At 37.7% G+C, this 25232-nt stretch overlaps 1 protein-coding gene across 2 annotated transcripts in view; it reads left to right on the forward strand.

The window, feature by feature from the left end:
* The window catches only part of STIM2 (stromal interaction molecule 2), a 71509-nt gene that overhangs the window by 37871 nt on the left and 8406 nt on the right, over positions 1 to 25232 (forward strand). For both annotated transcript variants that reach the window (XM_048304815.1, XM_048304816.1), the window contains exons 3-11: positions 9121 to 9235; positions 16389 to 16500; positions 17147 to 17262; positions 18494 to 18671; positions 19576 to 19753; positions 20330 to 20497; positions 20692 to 20792; positions 21033 to 21271; positions 24897 to 25098. In XM_048304815.1, the coding sequence (XP_048160772.1) occupies positions 9121 to 9235; positions 16389 to 16500; positions 17147 to 17262; positions 18494 to 18671; positions 19576 to 19753; positions 20330 to 20497; positions 20692 to 20792; positions 21033 to 21271; positions 24897 to 25098 (1409 nt within the window). The remainder of the gene's footprint in view (positions 1 to 9120; positions 9236 to 16388; positions 16501 to 17146; positions 17263 to 18493; positions 18672 to 19575; positions 19754 to 20329; positions 20498 to 20691; positions 20793 to 21032; positions 21272 to 24896; positions 25099 to 25232) is intronic.

The following is a 25232-nucleotide window of genomic DNA, read 5'->3' on the forward strand; positions in this document are numbered from 1 at the left end:
GCACTTGGACTTCATGAGGTTCTCATGGCCCATTTCTTAGGTTTGTCCAGATCCCTCTGGATAACCTCCCTTCCTTCTGTTAGTTCAACTGTGCTGTTCAGTTTCGTGTCATCTGCAAACTTGCTGAGGGTGCACTTGATCTCACTGTTGTTGATGAAGGTATCAAAGAGCCCCTGTCCTGAGAGAGCCTTGATGGGCACCACTCATCACTGGCCTCCACCTGGACATAGAACAATTGACAGCTGTCTGGCTGTGTCTGGTCAGCCAGTTCCTTATCCACCGAATGGTCCACCCTTCTAATCCATCTTTCTCCAATCTGGGGATAAGGATGTTATGTGGGGCTGTGTCAAAGGCCTTTCAGTGGTCTAGGTAGATGACGTTTGTTTGGTCTTCCCTCATCACCTGCTGCAATCACTCCCATCATAGAAGGCCACCAGATCAGTCAGACACTGTTTGTCCTTAGTAAAGCCATGCTGGATTGTCTCGGATCACCTCATCGTATGTGCCTTACCATTGCTTCCACAAGGATCTGTGCCACGATCTTCCAAAACACAGAGGTGAGGCTCACTGGTCTCTAGGTTCTCAGGTCTTCGTTTCTTCTCTTTTTCAATAGGAGGGACGTTTCCTTTTTCCCAGTCACTAGAGACTTCACCTGACTGCCAGGAGTTTTCAAAAATAATGCATATAGGCTACTTTTGTTATTGCAGAATGTTTGGGACAGTCATAGTCCAGTCTGCAAATTGAAACATTAGTGATGGAGTGTGAGCTTCCTGAGGAACTTCCCAGCACTTTGATTATTTCTCTTGATTTGTACTGCATTTTTTATACATGGAAGTCGAGAAAGTTAAAAGAAAATACTGAAATATTTATACATTGGAAACATTTTATTAGTATTCAGAAGATTTTTCCTGGTTTCCAGTGGACCGTCTTTATATCTGACCTTAAGTTTCTTCCTGTTCCAGAGGAAGCAACAGAAGCTACTCTAAAAACCTGTTTAAATGGCTGAAATTATAATAGTTGATGAGGCATGCTGTTCAGCTGGGGTAATTAGAGATGAGTGAAACTGTATGTTCAAACTACACATTGTGCATAAAATAAGATGACTTAATTGTAGCCCTTGTTTCTGCTAGTTCATTTTTAATTATTGAAGAAATATTTAATAACCCACTCCCTGCAAATTAGCGCTTTTCTACATATAATTTCCATGCAAATCAGTGATGAATATGTATTTGCATGGAGTGCTTTCTTCTAAGACATTAAATGCAAACCTGAAATTAATGAGAAATACAGTTTAATTGCAAGTTCAGCTAGTAACCTCCATGTTTTTCTTGTAGTGCTTTTACTAGATCTGTACCATAATTTTAAAAGGTCTACATTTACTCAACATAGTTACATAGTTACCTGATTACAGTAGGTCTGAATATGTACTAAATATGTCCTATTTATATTTCAGAACCAGATTTTTTTTTGTTCTGTCACAGTGGGTAATGCTGCTTATCTTGATTAAGAATGGGGACTGATAATTAAAAAACCCACTTTATTAGAAGTAAAGCTTACCTGAAATACAGGGATTTTACTTAACAGCAGGGAATGGATTTTCTGTTTTATGCTGCATGGTTTTTACTTGCAAGCCTCCTGAAGAGCAGCATATTGAGTATGTTGATCAGATGTTCATTAGCTTTTTATTTGGCAGGAAGAATGTTACAAAGTAGAATAACTTTCTGCTGTTTAACCAGCACTACAATGGTGTTACAAGGGTATATTTACACCAAGGAAGGAAATTATTGTTAATAAGTTATTTTGAGACAGGAAGGTAAAAAGAGCTAAAGATGTTGAACTATTTATTTTAACTTTTTTAATTTGCTAGTCCAGTTAACTCCCAACAGTGATTCCAGACATTTCATCTGCATGTGGTTTATTTTTTCCTAGTGTTTTCATGCCCTCATTTAGGTTGTAGCTAGTTTCTCCTCTGTAAAATGAAGGCCCACATAAAACTGTTCTGTAAAGGAGTTTTTCTAGGATATTAGAAAATTTGAACTAAGATATTTCTTATTTCCTCAAAAATTGTCTGATACTGAAAGACCTTTGGATGTACTTTGTATGGACTGGAAAGAAACTTGTATTTGACCTTGATAAAATTGATGTGCAGAAACCTGATCTAAGTTTTTACTATGGGATTTAATAGTCAGCAAAACATGAGGGGTTTTGTTGAAGTCTTCTAAGGAAGTTAGAGGGGCTCTAGTCTGAGCATGGAGTAGTTGTTTTTTTTCCTTATTATTTGGTATGGTACCGCAGAGAAAAGGAAGAAGGAAGGAAAAAAACCCCTATGGTTATTATAAGGGCAGGCTAATACAAATTTTCCTATCAGACCTAGATGCTGATATTATTTCTTTATATGTCAAGGATTGCAATTGTTTAAGCTGGTTTCAAGAGGTCGGCTGTAAACGGGTAGCTGAAAGGGAGAATGTAGTATTACTGACTGAGGTTTTAGTCGTGTTGTGGGAGGCTATCTGCCTCAGGAAGCATCTGATGCACCATGGGAACGTGTTTTGTTTTAATGATGAGACACAAGCAATAAAACAGACTTATCACATGTTGACTATTTACATTGTTTTTTCCTGTTTATAAAGAACTTCCATATGTAAGTCCTACATCTAGTCATTTCCTCAAGGAATCTCTCTGCAGTACTAGAATAAGTTCATGTTTTTGAAATATTAGTAATTTACTGTGTTGTTATTATTATTAGTAACTTAATGTCTCACCAAGCTAAAGGCACAAATGTACAGTTTTGCATGGAATCTCTGGGTAGATCACTTCATATTTTGTTTAAGTTTTTTTAGGGAGTGAACTGGACTTGTTACTTAATAAAAAAACCCAAACTGAGCAAGCCCCATAGAAAACCACCAACGCCCTACCCCATGCTGTCCCCTACAACAACAACAACAGAAAAAACAAACAAAAAAAAAAAGAAAAAAAGAAAAACAAAGAAGAGAGACATAAAAGTACAGTAAGGAGAATAAGAGACTGCAGCATTGAAAGCATCAGAGAATAGCTTTTAGCAGTGGCAGGATGGTCAAAGAAGTTGGAACCTCAAAGATGATATGCTGAAGTGCCTGACTTAAAAATGTTGTCTGGAGGCAAGAATCAAATAGAATCTAACTTAAGTGGCCTAAGCCAGGGAAGATGATTTTGTTCTATACAGCAATTAAAGCAGGAATAGTAGCTGGCATGATCTGGAACAGTCATAGTATTATAGCACTTTGGCTGTAGGAAGTTTGACAGGGATAGGGTTCATTCTGTTCTCTGGAAATATACTCTCAGCAAGATGTTGAATGTCCTTTCGAGTTCCCTTAGTATTTTGTTTTTGTTCTTGTCATTTATGTAATAAAAGTCCTTAAACTGGAGTTCATATTTCTGTAAACAACTTAATATTTTGATGACAGCTGTTTAGACAAAATTCTGCATGTGGAAAAATATGTGCTGCAGTGGTTCAGAAACTGAAGACATTATAACTATTTTGTCATGACACTGGGATGGCTCCTGAGTGTGTTTTACATCTCACTGTGCAAGACATTCTGTTACAAACATCAATCTTTCAAACAAGGATTTTGAGCTTCCTAACCAGTGCAGCAAACATTTCCCCCCAAAGCTATTGGATTACTTTGAATTCCTTAATTTGTTGTGGCTCTCTTAATAGGGGTCTTTTATAATTTTTTTTTTTTTTGCACTCAACTGCTAATATATTTGTCCCCAGGCAGAATGTGTTTTAGCCTCCTGAAGTTTTGTAAGCAACTCTGAATATGTCTAGTCAGTTTGTTTTTTCAGAGCAGGATGAGGAGCCAGGTCTTGTGTGAAAACATTGATGGTGTTAGTTCACATCTGTGCCTGTGCAAAGAAGCCCTGTAGAGATGTGCATGTGTTATCATGGGTACAGTTGCATAGAAACCTCTTCCAACGTGGTTTGGACTAGACCTACCTCACACTTTGCCTCCTTGGAGGTACTTAAGCTAATATGTAGCTGTCTGCACCTCTTTATTTAGTCCTGCTACAATGAAATGATCCCTTGACTGAAATTCTATCTTGACTTTGAAGAGATTGCAAAGTTTACTTTGCAGCAGATAGCTACAGTTTTGTTTTGAGCTGCAGTAATCTTTTTTCAATAGAATGTGTAGGTTACTTAAGATATACTTGGTAACACTTTCCTGGCCTACATTTTTCTAGCCATGTTTTGTTATTAATTTTATTAATAATATTATTAAATATGTTTTCTTATTTTACTTCATAGCATTTCTGTAGGGTAGGCAATCATACCTGAATCCTAGTAAGTTGCCTTTTAAGAGCACATTTGCCATCATAATTTAGTCAGTACATGTGACATTGTAATAGCTGCAACAAGTGGTGTAGCAACAGATGCAGGGAAATGTACTAAGAGGCTGTCTCATAGTGACTGGCTTTATCTGAAGGGTTATAGGAAATCTGAAGTTGTAACTTTTGCAGGTTTCCCTTTGAAGGAATAAAACCAAAGGAAATAACACTGTTTGAGTAATAGATGCTCAAGGGAGAGAATAATACCTAGCCAGAAGATGTTACTAATTGCTCTTGAAGTAAACTTGTCAGTTAAAGGGTCTATTTTAAGTTGATGAAACTGAAAATCATAAACTTGAGCCTTCACCCAGAACAAAATATAAATAGCATGAGAGTGCTTCCTGCTGCAGTTAGTGAGTGTGGTTAATTTTACTTTTCCAGTGGCATTCTCAAAAGTATGCAATTGCTTGTTTGCCCTGCAAGCGTGTCTTGCAGCATTGATGTTTTAACTTTTTAAACTGTTGTATTTGGGTTTAGTTTGCAAGTTCTCTCTCCAGTACCAGTCAAACCGGTATTGGATTTTGGGGGAGGTCTTTTATTTATTTATTTATTTATTTATTTATTTATTTTGGTAGTCTCTCTTCGGGTTGGTCTTTGGTCATTAGTTGACTGGATTTTGGTGAAAGTTACAGTACTAAAGCCTTTCTGAAGAGGAAGGAAGGTGGGGGCGTACCTGATCCTGGGACTTTTCCAGGGCTCCCCAAGTCCTGTCCCCTCCAGGCAGGAGAAGGTTTCCTTTGGAGTTATTGCACTGCTGAACCTTGGACTTTGGGATGTTAATCTTTGTAGAGGTGCAGATATTATAGGACTCTTGGGATCAAAACTGTAGTTTCAATGTCTAGGTGTGGTTGTTTTTTTATTCTCTACTTGTTTTTGAAGTAATTACTTTGAGAAATGGTTATTTTTGTTTCATGCAGATTTTTAGGTAACGTATCTTCTGCTTTCTTGGTTTCAGCTTTGTAGTCTTAAAAGAACTTCTCCTTCCTGAGTAATTATGTTGGCTAAGATAATCCTTAGATGTATTTTTCTTAGAGCTTATTCTTTTAACCTCCCATTTAGAGTTATTTTTGTAACCTTTTCTTTGTATACTTAATGACCAGGGCAACAGAAGAGAGATTAGCTGCCATGACAAGGAACAGAAAAATCCTCTTTTTAACTAGAGTCGTTCTGTTTTTCTGTCTTTCTTCAATTTAGGTCTCAGTTCTTTTTCTTAAAGAAGCACTTCCATATTAGACCACTTTTGAAACAAAAAGAAAGATGTTCGATGTTGTTATGTCCTCTTCATTGGTGAATGCGCTTATTCCTTGAAACACGATGACCTCTTTCCAGCTGTGTGCACTGTAACTTTAGTGTTGTGGCCTTGCGGTGTTGGAGAACCTCTCTGAGGAAGTCATCGTGGTTATTTTCACAGGACCTGGGAGCAATATGGGTAGTTCAGAACAGAAGAGGGGTTTTTCACTTGGAAGAAGTTCTCATAGATCTACTACCTCTGCCCCAGAGGAGTAACTGTACTGGCTACTAACTGCAGGCTGCTTTCCAGTTTATGTGTTGCCACTCGCTTTTCAAAAAGGCACGTAGTCAAATATTCGAATCGGTGTCTCGGTATACACCGGGTGCACTCTCAGCCTTTCTCCCGGGAAATCTCGTGTGCGGACTTGGATCCGCGCTCCCCGTGCCGCTGTTGGGCCCCCTGCGCCCTCTGCGGGCGGCGCGCCGGAACTGCAGGAGGAGCTGCTGATGCGTGCGCCGAGGAACCCGCGCTGCGTCCCGGTGTTAAACTGGGATGCTTTCCTGCGGGTCCTGGTCGTGCTGAGTCTGGGGACAGGTGTAACCCGTTGAAGCTTTTTGTTTATCAGTTGGCGTCTTCCTTCTTTCTTTACTTCTAACCATGTGAGTAGTATTGTTAACAGCACTTCAGATTTTCCTTGACAGCACTTGAAACTCAGCAGAAGTTTCATCTTTCGGTATTTTACAGCCTTTACTGACAACTATCAGTAAAGGTAGCAAGTTTGTACAAACAAAAGTGGCCTGACCTTTAGCTTAGAAGATGCAAAATTGGCTCAAGCCTCTATATACAACATATTCTGTCCCTCTTCAGAAACTTGATTGCCCTGCAACACTTGTTTTGAAAAAAAATGTCCATGCCCAACATTAGGATTCTCCAAGGGCAGTGCATCATCAGTCACTAGAAAGTTGAAGAGTGAGTGCTAGCATCTACCTTAACCCCCATGTGAAAAGAGATAATCTTTACAGAGAGGGACATATAATACATGTTTTTGCCGTACTTTTAGTGAGCTTTTTGCAAGTTCCCAAAAGATACACTGGGGGTGTCAGTTGATAGTAGATACTTGCAGTCTGGAGGGAAAAGGTAAGGTGAGAAAACATCAGTTCTTTCCTGCTGTTCCATCTGTAAGACTGGGCTATAATCTGGAAAGGCTTAGAGACATTAGTGGATAAGAAAATTATTTTGTTTTTCTTGTTGTTTAGTTACCGCTGTTCAGTGTCGACTTTATAAACATGGAGTGGGAATGAGTAAGATAATCCATCTTTCATTGCATGTTGTGTGACAGTTGTAGAATTTGCCAGCTTCATGGTAGTATTGCCAATATGGGAAGTATTCATAGTTCCCACTTGGGTGATGGAATATGCAACAGATATTTTTGCATTTGCATACAGTTACAGGATACAGTCCTGTGTTTATTAAACCTTTTTACTGCTGCTGATCCATGGTTTTTCAGAAGTTCTGTAACTGCTTTTGCCCCAACAGGCTGCTATTTTCAGTTCTCATATATTTCATAAGTTTCTCATGTATTTTTCATGTATATGCATGTGTGTGCATATATATATATATATTTATATATATATCTCAATTTATGTCATTCTTATATACATGGGGAAGAGGAGTTAAAAATGCTTATGCAGTTTGTATGGGCTAAATGGAGCTATTTTAGGAATCAAAAAGCTTTACAAAGCTAATGTCTGACAATCAGAAAAAGTTTTGAAGTAATAGATAAATAAGAGAGGATTTGCATCCAATCAGTATTTGGACACTATGGCTCTGGGTTCGTTTAAGGAAGGCAGCTAGTATTTTATCCCAAGTCCATCAATTAGAGGAGAAACTTGAATCCATTCACATAGTTTGAGATTCCCTTACATTCTAGTAAAAAGATTTTAGTTAGGGAGAATTGGTAAATGTTAGCTTTTGCTTGCATGTTTCTGCTATTGTATTCTGTCTCTTTTTATTAAGAGTTAATAATACTGTTTAATGCTGGCTACTTTTCAGTATCTCCGGCAGTTTCTGAATAGTATAATCTCTAGATTTGTTAGAAATTGAGCTTTTGTTAGAAATGGAGCCTTTGCAGAATGCTCTGCACTTAAATTATTACCTGGACTGAATTTTAAGAATTGAGCTCTTCCGCAGTGCATCACTAGCTTGGCTTTCTTCCTCACCTCCCTTGAAGTGGTGATGACATATAATCAGCCATATAAAAGACTTTTTTGACTTAGCAGTCATGGCTGTTTGTAGCTGGTTTTGTTTGAGCAGCTTTATCCTTCAGGAACAGAAGAAAGCAAACTATCTACTGTGGAAGATTACTTAGTTTTCTGGTACTGTTAGTACCAGCTACTAGTTTTCTGATACTAATACTAAAGTCTTCACCCACAGAGACTGTTCATACAATGCTTTCAGGGACTGATACTTATGGAAGGTTTCCACTATTAATGGGAGGTGGTTTGCTAACCAGTATTCCAACTTTTTGAGGCCTGTATGAAATAAAAAATAGAATGGGTTTTACAGTTCCAGGGCTTTTCTTGGGTATGTATTTGGAGAACTGTTTGTAGTGACTAGTGGAATATTGATACAATGCTGCCATCAGAAAATTTTATCATAGAATCATGGAATGGTTTGGGTTGGGGGGGACCTTAAAGGTCAGCCAGTTCCAATTTCCCTGTTGTAGGCAGAGACACCTTCCACTGGATCAGGCTGTTCAGAGCCCCATCCAACCTGGCCTTGAACACTGCCAGGGATGAGGCATTTACAGCTTCTCCGCACAACCTGTGCCAGTGCCTCACCACCCACTCTGTATGTCATGATTGCATGATCTTCCTTTTTATCTGTTTGCTAAAAGGCTTCCTATTAATTACTGAAAATTAAGCAGCTTTATGTAATGCTTCTGTGCTTGGAGCGTAACCACTGAGGAATGATTAACAAGCAGAAAATTGGCCCTCAGATGACTTCTGTTTTTCAATTTGATGAATAGAAGTCAAATTTTTGTTGTCTAATCAAAAGACTTTAATACTACTTAGTAAACAGCTTACTCTCATCCCTCAGGCAGTTGCATTTAACTGGTATAGCAGGATTCAGGCATTACTCATCCACAAATGACTGGCACACTTTCAAATCTTACATGGTCTTATTTCCAAGGAGGTGAAGTTGGTTAAATGTCATCAGAATAAAGAAATATGCAGTATGAATGTGTGGTGCATTCCTGTAATCACTAAATCTAAGGCATCCTAATAATGTTAAACTTAGTATACTAGAAACTGCATCATCAGTTTTTCTAGGATTTAATAATTGTGAAAAACAAATCTTGTAAGAGTGTTTAACTTGCCTTCTGAGTCTTTGATGGAGAAAATCAATTCTCTGCTGCTTGCATGGGGAAGCAATAGCAAAGACTCTATCTGATTTCTGTGTAGTTTCTCTTCAGAAATTGTCATTTCGGCATTTAAGATGATGTTTTTTTCCCTTTTCTTCAGTTTCTAAGGGAAGATATGCAATACAAGGATGCCTCTAATAAACATAGTCACCTGCACAGAGAAGACAAACATATCACCATTGAGGATCTGTGGAAACGCTGGAAGACATCTGAAGGTAGGTAAAGAAGTATAGCTAAAAATGATGGTGGTTATTAACATAGATATAATTCAACAATTTTTCCACCAAGTATAGAGTAGTGAATGAAGGACCTCTTGAAGCACCTTCATGAATCTGTTTCAACACTGTTATTTATAGACACAAATAAACCTGACTAAGAACTCATTTAGTCCAGCTAGAGATAATTTCCTCCTCATGTGTTTGGTATATTGCGAGTAAATTAAGATATCTTACGTGCTCATCTGTATGAGGTTCTAGTTTATCAAGGTGACTGGTGCAAGTGCTGAGTTCCAGATTAGCATGTTTTTAATTTAATAAACCCTGAGGGTTTCTCTCAAGCTATTTTAAAATATCTTTATGTTGTATTAAGTGGAAAATTCAATGCTCTTTGATTTAAATTTTATTTGAGCTACAAAGATCTAGAATTCTTAGTCCAAAGCATTTTTGAAAATCTTCTTAAACTTGGGATACAGTAAAAGGTACTGATAAGCCAACACCACCAGCCCTCCCTCACCCTGATTTAAATGAAATAAGTAAGTTGAGCCAACTATTCCAAGTATCAAAGGAGTATTTAATCAACAGTACAGTGTTCACTGCCAAATATGTCCCAGGATACAGTGATTAAAAAAGAGATCTGCAATGTTAGAATTGTTAGGAGAAAAATACTTAAGTTCCCCACCCCAACTCTCCTTCCAAAGGTGTTGTCCTGGTTCCAGCCAGGACAGGATTAATTTTTAGCAGTAGCCAGGAGGGAGCATAGCTAAGGCCCGAGTGTTATTCTGTGCCATCTCACATCATGGCTGGGACCCCAGGAAAGGGAGTCTCTCTCTCTCTTCTGGGGAGAAGAGGTTCATTCTGGTCAAGAGACATGGGCAACATATGGGTCTGGTATTTGTTTATTGTCAGGGGCTTTCCATATGAGTAGTTTAATTTTTCTTATACCTTTTGTTACTGTATTGTTGCTGTTATTGTTCGTTTCCTTACCTCATTGCTGTTTCCAGTAAATCGTTCCTATCTCAACCTGTGATCTTTGCCCTTTGTGCCTCCAGTTGGAGCGGGAGGGGAAATGGCACCCATGTTTTTAGAAGGAGCACTAAATTTGAAAGTACCATTCCTAAACCGTGACATGTTCTAATGGCAACCATAGAGAGATCTAAAACTTGGTATGGGTCAAACAATTGAAAGTAGAAACAAGAGAGGAATGAAACCAGGAACATGCCATTGGTTCATTCTGCTAATGTAGGAAGTCACTTAAGGGCATTCTCATGGAATGCATGAAGTGTTTGGTATGTAGTAAATATCTGTTTTAATCAGCAATTTTTAGCCTCATCTCTTCAAATATTCTTTAAATAGTTATTCACTTAAGATCTTGTTCCCTGAAAGTATTGCAACTAAATTATCAGAAAAAATTGTCTCATAATTGTTGGTCTAAGTCATGAGTAACTCTTCAAAAATTTAGGCTATAGTGATACTAGAAGTATAGTTTGTCTGTTGTGTATATCTTTATTCCAGTTTTCTTGAATGTAGTGAGTAGGGTGAGTAAGAATCAAAAGACTTTGAGACGAAATGTCTCATCTCACTGTGTGTTCTTATAGTGGCTTTACTTGTGCATCCTGCTGAGAGAACTAAAGTTGCACCACAGGGAGACCTTGAGAATGAGACTCCCCAGCAGTGTTAACAGTGGTCTGGTGACTGTTAGAAAGCATGACGCCCCTCAGAAAATGAACTACTTTAATTTGATTTTAGGTAACATGGAAAATGTTACCATCCCTTCCTATATGTTTTAGGAATTTTGATTTATTTGTTTCTTATGTGCCACTAGTTTATAGCAATTTGAGAACATTAAACAAGAGGATGGAAGGTACTCTAAATGACAGTATTGGTAATTTGAGACCTTTAAGCAATCTGTTGAGGTATCTGTGTGAGAATTACAAACTCTAGTGCTCTTGACAGTATACACAGAAACATCTTCTGGATCTACTTCTGTGTAGTTTATGCTGAGTAGAATTTGCCCATTCTTTGGCATAAAGCTTGATTTATGTGAATGTTTTTCTTAAATATTTGTCGAATAGCTTAAAGGTGTTCTCTGTTTAACATATTGTGGTGCAAGACAGATAAGATTTGAGAGAAGAAAGAGAAAACATGCCATTGCTGTTTGATATTTCCATTTAGGATTAAGGAAAATAGAGGTTGCTTTTAAATAATTGATTGAGAAGGATTTTATACACTGAATGTAACACTGAGGATTGACTGCATTCAAAGCTCTAAAAATTGTCTAATAAAAGAAGGGGCTTGAGAATATTGCTTTTTAATATATCTGGCACTGGGCAGGCTTTTGGTGTCCCTGCCTGGTGCAGAATCCTTAAGGCATAGTCTAGGCTGGTGCAAATTAAAGGAAGTTCAAGGCTGTTACTATACCTGCGTGAAAGGAGTCATAGCATAGCTTGAATCAGCATCTAGCGTGTTGTTGCTATGTTGCCATTCAGTTTAAATTATTCCTTTGGTACAAAACGACTATAAGTTAATTTCGGTTAGTTAGAATATGCTTTTTGTCACCTTTGAATTTTTTTAATCTCATAATCTAATTCTACAGAGAGTGCTCTATTTAGAGGAGTGACTAGGAAATAGCATAGCTGTTTAAAATGTAGAAGACACTGCTCTCTGAAAGTCTTCTGACTTCTGTTAGTGTGTTACTGTTCTTTAAATGTAAATGCCAGTATATGCTTGTTGTATGCTATTCCTTGACCATCTCCTCTTCTAACTAAGCAGTATTCATACATGTACTACAGACTCTTTCAGCTAGTCAAAAGTAACAAACTTAGTAGCTACTGTTAGGTTAATATCAAAGGAGCATCTTCAGTATTTTTTCTACAAGGTCCTTGAGGAGATAGTAGTTTTGAGTGTGGAAGAGGGGACAGATGAACATTTGGTTTGATGTCTGAATACCAGTCTTTGTACAATTATCTTTGAAAATTCTCCCGCTCAAAGGCACCTGCCTTCTCTTTTTGCCCCTGTAATGGGCTATGGTCATGTGAATTTGCTGTCTGAAGAGAAGGGTGTAGGTATTTAGACTCAGTAGTAAGGGGGCTGTAAGATCAGGGCCTTCAGCTGGGTAGTTCTCTGATCTGTCTCACTCAGTAGGGTTGGATGCTGCATTCTTAGTAATGTAGCACTGCCCCTTGAGACTTGATTTTGTAGCAAAGTAAAAACTGTTGTGGTCAAACCTGGAGTTCATGAATGCTTGGCTGTTGTCAGACTAATTTGAATCCTACCAAAACCTAGCTGTTACAAACTGCCTTTAAAAAAAAAAAAGTAGCTTTTTTTTTACCCTTATGGCATATTTGAGCTTTAATGTATAGTATCTCCTATAGACTACCCTATAATAGAAAAAAACCTTTTCCTTGCCTTGTATTTTCCTTGTGTTCCCTTTTTTTCCCCCCCCTTTAATTCTCTTTCCTTCTCTGGAAAAGAGAATGTGAACTAAGGTCTGATACATTATTTATTAGGGTAAAAAGATACAAAAATGGCTCTATATTTGCATGTGTGATCACCTGTTGTATTCTGATGTACTGCTGCACAAGTGTTCTTGCAGTAACTGGGACTAAACTGCATACCACAAGCATGTTGTGGTTGCATTGCACTCTAATCATTTGCTGTCTCAGGTTTTAAATATCTGGAGGTTGGAAATGCATGCAAGCCAGGGCTTGGCTAAGGATGAGTTACATAATGCTCTATACTGCTGATGTTACTGCTGAAGGTCCTAAAAACTAAGTTTTGAATCCTTTTGTGTGCTTGATACGGAACAGTCTTGTGTGCCTGGCCAGCCTGTTCTCAACTTTAAGCCTAATATATGGCTGTTTTTCACTCCTTGCCATGAAATACTCTTACCAAATGTAATTTGATTTCTGGAAGGAGTAGGAGGCCCTTAAGAATGCTGAGGCTGACACTGTAATGTTATTTTACTTCATGCCTCCCTGCCCTGAAGCACCATGCTACATGATAAATTTAACATGAAAAACTGATAAATAGCCTGATCTTCTAATCAGCCATTAATGTGGGTTAACGATGAGAAACTTTCATACAGGGCCAGTATAAAGCTACTTTTCCTATCTTCACCTTCTGAAAGAAACCCCCAAAAGAAGTAGTAAAACCCCCCTAGAACTCTAACTTGTGGTCTGAAGTAGAATAGCTGATGGAGGTCTAGAGACTGAGTGCTGCTCTGGGGTGTAAACACTGTGCCTTCTATACCTGCCTTCCCAAAGCATGTTGCTGACATCCTCTCTCTGAAGGTAACTCTTTGTGAAAAGAGGTGTGAGAAAGAAGGATGTTATAATTATTCTGTAATGCTATATGCATTTAACTTACAGTAATTGTGACTTGCTGCTCTGCTGTCTGAAGTACTGCTTTCTTTTTTGGTGATTAAACTAAGGGAAAATTACAACCTCAGCTAATTAGTGGGAGTTGGCACATTCTAATTGGCAGTGTTGATCAAGATGAATTTCAGCTGGACTGCTTGCCCTCCAATACGCCTGGTGTATCTCACGCTTGCCTCGTGTCATGTTTCAGTGGACTGTAAGTGCTTCTTGTGGAGAAAGGCCAGTTTGCTTTCCAGTACTTTATGCTGTTGGAGAACAAACATGTATGTATGTCATAAAGTCTTATTGGAGACAAGTCAAGTAATACTCCTCACCAACATATGACATATGGAAGATATCAACGAAAAGAAACAGTCTGAATGTTTTCACTGATTGATAGAATAGGAAAGGAAGAACAGTGTAGTTTAGAGTCTGAGTCCACCTGGAAAACTTTGGGTTTTGCGGGCACTGGCACTGGACTACTGTGAACGAAGAATTAGTTTACATAATAAATCTAAATTTCTTGTGAAATATGTACATGAGCAGAGGTTCAGATCTTGACATCCCATAATAAGAGATGACAGTATGTATTGGTAGCTTAAATGATTGAGTGGTCAGTTAAAGGGATACAATATAAATAAAGAAGTAATTGATATTATTTTTTCATAAACGGGTAACAGTATAAGAGTACAGAAAGTATGAGTTTCAGTTCTAGTTTAGGATAGACTTTGGTTGCTTCTTTTTGCAGTTTCTAATGGAGGTATCTGATACAGTGATAGATAATGAATAATGAACTGTTTTTTCCAGAATATAACTGATTTGTTTGGGAAAATTTCCTTGATAGTCTATGAAGAAAACATTGCACCAGTCTAAGCAGTACAACAGATATGATTTGCTCTATGGTAAACCACTTAAATGTGTACCTCATTTCTTTCAGGATAGTATGTTTAAAATTACTACTGGATTATAAAAACCTATAAATTTATGTAAAATTTGACAGTGTCTAGAAAATTCTTCCAGCAGTAGAAGTGAAAAGTCTCAATGGTATTTTTAACCCTTCCTGTGCAACTTATAACTCAGTGAATTGTGTGGCTTCTGAAATTGAGTGTTCTGTACTCTCAGTGATAGCCTGTAGGGTGTAGTGGCTATTTTAGGTGGTTTTTTCACATGTCACATCAAAGCAACACTTTTACTTTTAATCAGTCTATGAACATATTTCTAGAATGCAGTTAAGGTGATATTTTTCTGGATGATTTTACTACTCTTGAGACTTGTAATGACCAGTCACATGACTTTGAATAATTTGTAAATCTGATTGCTTATTATTCACAAAACAGTTAAGAATCTTTGCAATGGGAAACCTATCTGTTTATAAATAGAGCCCAGATATTTTGCATAAAATCTTAGAGTAATATGACAAAACCAAGTCTGTTTCAAATCAATACCTGTCTGCGGCTCACAAGGAGAGAAAGAAATGGGACAGCATACTGGGAAGGTTCTTTAGGCATTCATATAGTTAGATAAAAAGAGGTTTGTACTGGGAGTTTGTTTCTTGAAGCTGCAAGTGAGTCTGTGGAATGTGTTCTGTCTCTGCCTATATGAAGTGATAATAATCTGAAATGTTTAAACTTATTTTTCAGCTGTGCTAGTGTAGACAAGAGACGTAGAAGTCCTTATTTCAGTTACAGTGTGAACTGAAATATGAATTTGAACTCATAAAAATTTCCATTGCCTGCAGCTTTACCTGTCAAGCTTTCAGCAGCGCTTTCTAAAGGATTATTGTTAAAATTTACCACTGAGAATGTGTCCTAGTGATAAGGTTTCTGCAGAAATCTCTGCCCAGCACTGTCACATGCAAGTAGTTCTAGATAGAGAAATGTTTAAAAAAAAAAAAAAAAAAAAAAAGTTTTTCATGTGAATACATGTCTGACCAGAAGGAGACTGTCCCTGTTTCTTTCATATACAGACTTTTGCAGACTCATAAATGCAGTGAACAATTTCCCTGCTGTAAACTGTAGCAGCTGGTCTGTAAGGGCCAGAAATGTGATTTTTTTTTTTTTTCCCCAGTATCTGTGGGTAGCATTTTCTTACCACATCTGTAGCTATGAATGTTTATGTAGTGTTGCTATTATTAAGGAAAATTGTTAATTATTCTCTACATATTAAGTAATTTTTCTTAGTCTCGAAATATTTTTGCATATAATTCCACTTTTCTTGGGTGTGTTTGAGAGATATTTAATAGTTTTCCTGTTAAATTTTTTCTGTCTTTTGGTGTTTTCTTTCAGTCTCCTCTCTCCTTCTCTTGTTGGCTCCCATTTTGTGGTTAGTAGGTATAAGCCTCTAAGAAAATTCTTGTCAAAACAAGTTTTAAGGCATCATCCTGGGAAAGATCTTGGTACATTGCCTCAAATGGTTACAGCACCAGCTGATGTGTGTTTAGTTCTGCAAGGGTAGCAAGAACAAAGGAGTTGAGGCTGGAATCTGTTTAAGTAGATGAAAGTCACAAGATGCTGTCCTGATTTGAACTAAAGCAAAAGACTAAATTGTTCTGTGAAAGTTTTAATAAAGAAATACTTCTGTTGGTTCCATGCTTGTTTGTGTATAGTTTGCCTAAGCTTTCACAGGGGAGCATGTAATGAAAAAGGCAAAATGCCAGAAACACCTTGGTAATACTAATTTTTCTGGAATTATATTTGGCTAAACTCTCTTGGTTATTGTAACCTGCTTTTCTACTGCTTGTCTTCTAAGCTGTTGATTTGTAAAGAAAACTTAAGGTCGTTGAATTTTTCTTTCAGTTCATAACTGGACTCAAGAGGACACTCTTCAGTGGCTGTCAGAATTTGTTGAATTGCCTCAATATGAAAAGAATTTTAGAGACAGCAATGTCAATGGAACAACACTTCCCAGGTGAATGTATCTTCTGGATTAGTTTCAAATAATTCCCCATAGGTTGCTGCATTAGTCTGTATGGTAGAGACAGCTATGTGAACCTAAAGTCTAACATGATATGGTCAAATGCAAGAAAAGAGAAGTGTCCTGGTGGTTTTGAAGAGGTGGCTGCATTTTTTTTCTGCCAGAATATTTCAAAATATAACTTTCATAAAAGTTTTGTTTCTTTCTGTGGAAGCTCTTACCAAAGGTCACATAATTCTGTGTGGTAGCAAACTTCCTTTTGAACATCTTCTAGTCTATTGTATGGGTATATATAATAATGTAACTGTAGAATACCTTTCCTGGTGCATAAATACCACACCTGAGCGCTGTGTGTATTTAGGAGTTGGTGTCATGAGTCTGTAAATATGCATTTAACTATGCTACATGGATTTATTTCATTATTTTTTCCAGAAAGAAAAGAATGGGTAAATGGTTTTGTTTTTTTCTTTTGTCACATGCCAATATGCATTTATATAGCGTTACTGTTGTATTTCTCACTCTTAATTGCACAGCTGTAATCTATATAACTGTGGAAAATGCTACTGATGTCTTTTTTTTTGCATAGACTGATTTTGAATGTATTTATGGAATAGGTAATGTTCTGTGTTATCATTAACAGGATAGCAGTAAATGAACATGCTTTCATGATCTCTCACTTGAAAATAATTGACCGGAGCCATAGACAGAAGCTTCAGCTTAAAGCCTTGGATGTTGTTTTATTTGGACCTCTCACCCGTTAGTAACTTTTTGGAGTTTTTTTTCTTATCTCTTAATTGTAAGAATTCAACAGAGCATGTTTTCCATGACACTTGATACTGTAGATAGGACAGCTTATCTATTTTGTGGATATGCTGATGGATTGCTTGGCATGCATTGTGTAACTCTGCAATGAATTACAAAAGGTTATTTAGATGCTGTGACCAGGACAAAGGTTCACTTCTGTGTGTAAGATCATGTAGAAATTTTAGTTTAACCCCACTTGATAGATGGATGTTTGCTTTTGTGTCACAAGAAGTTTCCTCTAAATATTTTTGACTGTTTAAATTACATTTATAGCTAAGGTTACATTCACTTCTCAATTAGCTTGGACAGTACAGCTGGGATGCTGAAATGAGAGGGGATGACCTTCCCCAAGAAAAGAAAAGGAGATGGTGGTGCAAATCCAACATCTTGAGTTTAAGTGCAGTTAAATTTAATGCAGGAGTTCCACATCTGACCCATTTTACCATATGCAGCCATGTCCATACCACATCACCAGTGCTCTGCAGTGCTCTGCATGCTTGCTTGCACACAGTTACAGCTCTGCTCTGGTACTGTGCGTGTCAGGGGTTTCTGAACTAGTCAGGCCAGATCTGAGCTGGGGATTTTTAGGGGGGAAAAAGAAGCACTTTGTATTAAACCTTTAATACTCAGAGAAGCTGTCTTTACAAAGGTGCAAGTGACTATAAATGTTGTACTAACAAAGATGTGTTGTGTGAATCTTGGATACAACAATTTGGCAATCCAACTTTTACAAAGTGCTGCTGTTACCATTTTAAAATGTATTTTATTTTCTCCAAGTGCATTTTTAACTCAGCATAGGGTATTTAAGCGGGTGCAAACTGGGGAGAACTTGCTCAAATGTAATCAAAGCTCCTACTGGCCTGATAAAATGCAATTGTGGAACTCTATTTTAACTTTAAAAAAAGATACAGAGTATGTACTGCAAAGGGGTTTAGTAAGCTTTTCTCAATCTAATGAATGTTTTAGTATAGATTAAGTATTAGAGCAGAGCTGGTTATGTTGTATGGAAGATGCTGTGGAATACATTTGGAAGGTAGTTGTTGGAGGTGGTTTGAGGTAAATGAGCTAGAATTCTGTTTAGCATCAGGTTCTGTCACCTTTAGGCCGGGGAGAGGGGGGGAAGGCCTTTAGTCTGTTGTCTGTATCGATGAACTAGTTAATGATGGTGTTGTTCTCCGCACAGGTCCCCCTCACAACTGGATGAAGGATTTTATATTAACAGTTTCTATAGTTATCGGTTTTGGAGGCTGCTGGTTTGCATATACACAGAACAGAACCTCAAGAGAACATATCACAAAAATGATGAAGGACTTAGAAAGTCTCCAAACAGCAGAGCAAAGTCTTCTTGACTTGCAGGAAAGGTATAAAACCTAAAAGAAAAAAAAAAAGTTGTCCTTTTGTTTTGAGGTTAAACACAAATGCAGATCCTTTGCAGTTCTAATTTTTTTGCATTAACTGCCTTTGGATTTTGCCCATCTTCCCTTTGCATGGAAACTGTGATTTCAGTGGTGCTGGTTTCTTGGGTAGACATTGCTCCTGTATATTTTAGCGGACAATACAAACTTGTGGATGAAGGTAGAGAATAGAGGCTCAATCTTTTTTCCTACAGATTTACAAGTATGTACTGTTATTTTCATATAATTACAGTTTATTTTGAATAGTTGCATTCATGGGAATGAGAACATTTCTTTTTAAGCTCTTAAGATTGAAACACACCCGACTGATTAGTTTCTATTGCTTATATAGCAGCATGAGAGTTGATAGTCTGTGGTGCACTTCTAACTCAGTTGTCTATAGAGACTTGTATTTTGATGCTACACTTTTAATGATGGTTCACTTAAAAGTTTGGGTGTTTTGCCTGGCATGGATTTCACGCTGTGTGATGTAATTGCTGCTGATCCATGAAGCTTGCAGAGTCTTTATTATCACAGAGTGGTTGAGGTTGGAAGAGACTTCTGGAGTTCATCTTGTCCATCCTCTCCTGCTCAAGCAGGATCATCTAGAGCAGGTTGCCTAGGACCATGTGCAGGTGGCTTCTGAATATGTCCAAGGATGGAGACTCTACCATCTGTCTGGGCAACCTGTGCCAGTGCTCAGTCACTCTCATGGTGAAAGTGTTTCCTGATGTTCAGATGGAACCTCATGTGCTTTGGTTTGTGCCCATAGCCTCTTGCCCTGTTGCTGCATGCATTTTGTTATCCTGAGGACTGCAACTTTTAACAAATATGCTGTGTATTTTCTCATATTTTCTGTTCAATTGTGAAGGCTTGAGAAGGCACAAGAAGAGAATAGAAACGTTGCTGTTGAAAAGCAAAATCTGGAGCGCAAAATGATGGATGAGATCAATGATGCAAAACGTGAAGCTCATCGCTTAAGGGAATTGAGAGAGGGAGCTGAATGTGAACTGAGCAGGCTCAAATATGCAGAGGAAGAGTTAGTACAGGTATCTGCCAGCTGTTTATAATTTTAGTGTTGACTTTAAATCAGTCCTAGTTTTATTATGTCCACAGGAGTGTTTAAAGCATATTCCCCAAATGCTAGATTTGAATGGAAACAGTCTAAGAGTGCTTAGTGATTGTCTGTCAATCATGCCGTTGTCTAGTAAAATAATCCTGAAGCTATTAGAAGCTGTAAACTTTGTATATTAGCTTATCATAATGTTTTTGGATTCACTGAACAAAAATATATACAAAACCTTTTTTTATCTTTTTATCAGATGAGAGAGTAGCTTTGTCTCATCTGAATGGCAATAAATTTGGATTATTGTGCTAAAAAAATTACCATCTTACAAAAATATTTAAACTTCGAATTAGGAACTATATATCATTGGAAAAAGTATGGAAGGTCATATGCTAGATTTCAGAGATGCCAGATCTGCCTACCTGACAACAATTGGCACACACCAAAACTCTGTCAAGCTCTGTCAAGTATGTTGCTGTGGGGTATAAAGGTACTTATAATTCACCTCTCAGTTCTAATGATACTTTTGGTGACACTTTTATTTCTTCTTGGTTGCTAGGTTCGTATGGCTTTAAAAAAGGCTGAGAAGGAGTTTGAGTTGAGAAGTAATTGGTCTGTTCCTGAAGCTTTGCAGAAGTGGCTTCAGTTAACACATGAAGTTGAAGTACAGTATTACAATATCAAAAGACAGCATGCAGAAATGCAACTAGCAATTGCTAAAGATGAGGTAATAAATGATTCTTCAGCTACTTAAAAGATTTTTCTGATCTGTTGCTAGAGATATGAAATAGTAAACACGACGCAGATAAGCATTTGTGTTTTTTTCATCTCTCAGTTGTTGTTGTTACCTGTCAATATTGCTAATGTTTTGTCATGTCTTAAGTATGCTACTAGTTTTACACATTTCACTTTGCTTTTTAGGCAGAAAAGATAAAAAAGAAGAGAAGCACTGTATTTGGAACATTACATGTTGCACACAGCTCCTCCCTGGATGAAGTGGACCATAAAATTCTTGAAGCAAAGTAAGAGGGTTACCAGGACTGGATGCATATTCTTTTGTGATTATTTGTTCCCAGAACAAGGGCATTTTTGAGAGTTATGGAATTGAGTGGTTTTGCACTTTAAGTAAAGCAGTTGAAAAAATAATAAAATGTGAATATTTCAAGAGCTGTAATGGATCTTCTGGTATGCTGGAAAGAATGTGTTGCTTTGCTTTATCATTAAGAACAGTGTATATAATTTTAATGTGTGCCTTTCTTCAGGAAAGCACTCTCTGAGCTGACGACATGTTTGCGAGAGCGTCTTTATCGATGGCAACAGATTGAGAAGATTTGCGGGTTTCAAATTGCACACAATTCTGGGCTACCAAGCTTGACCTCCTCTCTCTACTCTGATCACAGCTGGGTAGTTATGCCTCGAGTTTCCATTCCTCCCTACCCAATTGCAGGGGGAGTTGATGACTTAGATGAAGACACTCCTCCAATAGTTTCACAGTTTCATGGTAAGTGATGAGCTCAGTAAAAAGAAAGGGGAAAAGTTGTGGGGACATGGGATTTTCAGGTCAGGTGGGCGGGAGAAGAGTACTAAAATCAAATACAATTAGATCAAAGTCAAAAGGACCAAAATTAGGTAGCATTTCAAATACTAGATCTAGTGGGACTTACATTGAAAACTGGGTTTTGCAATAAAGATAACAAAATAAAGGCTTTTTCTTCATGTTTCGGTGGGAGAGTGGGGCAAATTCAGCTAAAGTTTTGATAGTGCTTGTCAACCTTGGATTGCTGCTTAGACAAAAGTTTGTAATGAATAATGCTGAGTTTCTGTTAGCACATTTGTTCTTTCAGATGGAAAGGATGAATTTAGTCCAGGGTTCCTTGATCTACGAGGAAGATCACATCCTTTGGGAGGCCCCATGCTACATAGCCTTGCGAACATTCTTTAGTGGTTGGAACAAAATTCCGTTGTTTTTCAAGGGAAGATTTCAGGCAGAATGTTTGTGTTTGTATACAGTGGGTTGTTTGAGTGTCAGGCAGAGAGGCCGAGTTCTGGAGGGAGGGAAATCCAGCTTTGGCTAAACTATGATCAGAAGATATACACTGGGGATTCAGACCACCCTTATATCATGAGTCATTGTGTCAGAACAAGAGCCTGTTTCATGGCAGTTGTGATTAACTGGGCTCTAGAGGCAAATCAAAAAGATGAGCTCCCATGCAGCTATTCAAACAAGCTGTTTCAAGCTGAGGAATGAGTAGGAAGGAAAACTGTCATATGGATACATTTTTCTTCCAGGGCTGGGAATCTCAGAAGAAATTCAAACTGTATTTTAAAATAGCATAAGGTCGCCACTTTGCTGGCTTCGCTTTGTGTGCCTTGGGCATTTGTTTTTCTTCTAAATGTACCAACCTTTTTTCTTCAGACCATGCTGAAAAGTTCATTAATCCTCTTGCAACACTATTAACTGCAAGTTCTGATCACTTTTAAGGAATGCTGTTTCTCTAGTCATCTTCAGTGCAACGACTTTGATTTAAACCCTAGCAACAAATTTATTTGAGACCCAATAAAATATGGATGCCTGGAGTTAAGCTTCCAATTCTATATAGGGAAACCTGTGGTCTGACTTCAAAATGAAGAGCTCCATTTATTGTCATGATTTTCCAGATGGTCTAAAATGACAACACTTGGATATGTGTAAAAGACTTCAGACTTGTGGTTTTTTTAGTCACTCTTCTCATTTAGCTCTTGCTTAGAAGTGAATCCAGAGAAGGGAGTGCAGTTGAATCAAAGGAGCTACAATTAGAAAAGGACTGTACGGTTTGTAAGAGCATAGGTAGATGAAACTTTACTGTGTGCTTTTGCAGTTATTGTTTAATTTTTTTGACTAAAGATCAGTTCATTTGCAAGTATTTCTTTCTCAGTGATGAAAGGAATCTGAATCTTAGTAACACTACAAAAATTTTAATTTTTTTTTCCTTTTTTTTCTTTCTGAATTTCGGTAAGGCACAAGAACCTGATGTTGTCAAAGTTATCACATGAAGGAAGTAGCTTGTCCTTAATTTACTAGCTTTTAAAATTTCTGTTCAGTAAATAAAACATGGAAACACTTGGGAGTGGGGAAGGAGAGGAAAAATATGCTAAATGGTCTGTTGTTGAAACTACTTTTGGGGAGTCAAATTATTGCAGGTTAGTTCGGTAACTGCTGAATTATTCCCATCCTTTAGACAAAAATAACAAATGCACATGAGAAAGGACAGAGGCAAAATAGCTTGTCTTGGTCATGAGGCTTCAGGCAAAAAGCAGTGTGCAGGAGGTCACTTAAGAATGGGGCTATTTCAGTCACTGGATCTAAAGTGGGCTGGGCTACTACATTGCCCCAGCATCCTTTGGACTCATGAGATTGACAAAATTTGAAGTCTGTTGGACAGGCTTCTTTGTGCCAGAGCAATTGGATTGATAGGCTAATATGGTGTCAAGTAATAGAGCTGTTTGATCAGTCTCAAGCTGGAGAACAAAAACGGATTAAGAAATAGTGCCCAACACTGGAACAAAATCCTTACAGCAGGAAGATGATAGTGAAACTTCTGCTTTTTCATTGACTGATTAGGATTCAGCTGGTTCCTTGGTTTAGTGAGTTTCATGTGTACTAGAAAATTCCACAGGTTAAATTGTCATAGCTGAATTCTTCAAATTCCTGTGTATATACACCTACAAAGAATCAAAATGCTTGTTACTTCTCTCAAAATTCACTGATGGTGCAATCTTGGTTTTTGGGTTTTTTTTATACCAGCAAGTAGGATGGCATCTGATTTACCTGGACTGTAGCACAAATTTCCTAAAGATATCCTTAGTCTCTTACCTCAGTTCACATTTGTTCTTTGAGGAATGTTTTTTGTAATGACACGAGATGATTTCTGAGCTCCCAATATGTTTTTAAGGTCAGTAGGGAATTTATCGAAAGTAAAATTAGAAGTTTGAGTTACATGACAACTCTCATGTTGAGACTTGCAAACCTTTCTTTTCTGCTCAGGAGTGGAAGTAAATCTATGTGTTGGCAAAGGTGCAGTTACTTCTTGTTTTGTGAAAGTTGTGATTTCCTGTGCTAAAAGAGAGTGGACAACTTGTGCTTTTCTGAGATTCCAGGAAGGGAAACTGTAATTTATCTGATGGTAAACTGGCATTGGAAAAAATGAAATGTATTTTGTCAGGCTAGACATCCTCATCTACAAAAATAATTGAAAGGATTTTTAGCATGTTGTGTTTGTCAAACAATTTTGAACAGCAGTAAGAGTCTGGTGTGTCTTACATAAGCAGTGATGCATTCTGTGGGACACTTTGAGGAGGGGTATGAAATATCCTGAGACTTGTAACAGCTAGCCTGAAAACAGGTCTGTAGATATATTTCTGTACAAGTATCCCTGCCTAATAATCTTTTGAAGAAGGAATTGGGTTAGGAATGTTTATCACTTCCTGTTGGGTACTTTGCTGATGAAGTCTTGTGTGGATGTCTCCACCCATTCTTAGTATTTTTGCTTCCAGAAATTCAGTTAGCCTGGCAAGAGAAAATTTTATCTAAAAGGAAGTTCTTGAGCTTAAAATGAGGTTGAATTATATATTTCCTATCATGTTACATAAATGAAATTGGTCTTGTCTAACCTACTTTTCAACTAGTGCAGTGTGTTTCAGTGGGCTGTTTGGTTAGTCATACCTACATTGCAAAAATTTTACATTTTCTTCTAAGCTCCAAATCACCACACAAGTAAAATACAGGACATTGTGTAACATACTAATTTTAGCACTACTATTTTTAGTTTAGAAAGGGTTGGGAGTTTCAGTAGAATCTTTCTCTTTGTTCTCAAGAGAGCATAGTGAGCCAGAGCTTTGGTGTACTTGGTCAGGGTAGTATTTGGCAGGCACAAAATCTCTGCAGTTGCATCTTGATTAGCTGCTTCATCTAACTGTGGAATGTATGAGGTGTGCCAGTCTTTCTTCCTCTGAAACAGTCAAGCAATGTCAAAGTTGTTTAAAAGTTACTGTCACTGAAGCAGATACCTGCTACTTAGTCTTCAGAGTAGATACTGTTAACATCAATGTCACTTGGAGGGTTTTGGTTTGCTTTTTCTCTGCCTCAGGGTCCATTGTAAAACCTCCCAGCACACTGGCAAGAAGCAGTAGCTTGTGTAGATCAAGACGCAATGTTGTGCCATCATCTCCACAGTCTCAGCACGCTTTGCACTCCCCTGACCCTGACATCCTTTCTGTGTCGAGCTGCCCAGCTCTTTATCGAACTGAAGAGGAGGAGGAAGCCATTTACTTCTCTGCTGATAAACAATGGTACGGAGACTAGCAAACAGCTTGGAACTCTTGACAGGATTATTGAGACTAACAGTTTAGAATTAGAGGTTAAACCAAACCAAAAGTTAAAGTAATCTATAGGATAATATAAATTAATATAGTCTACATGGAAC

The sequence above is a fragment of the Corvus hawaiiensis genome, chromosome 5, assembly GCF_020740725.1.
Source record: "Corvus hawaiiensis isolate bCorHaw1 chromosome 5, bCorHaw1.pri.cur, whole genome shotgun sequence".
Lineage (NCBI taxonomy): Eukaryota > Metazoa > Chordata > Aves > Passeriformes > Corvidae > Corvus > Corvus hawaiiensis.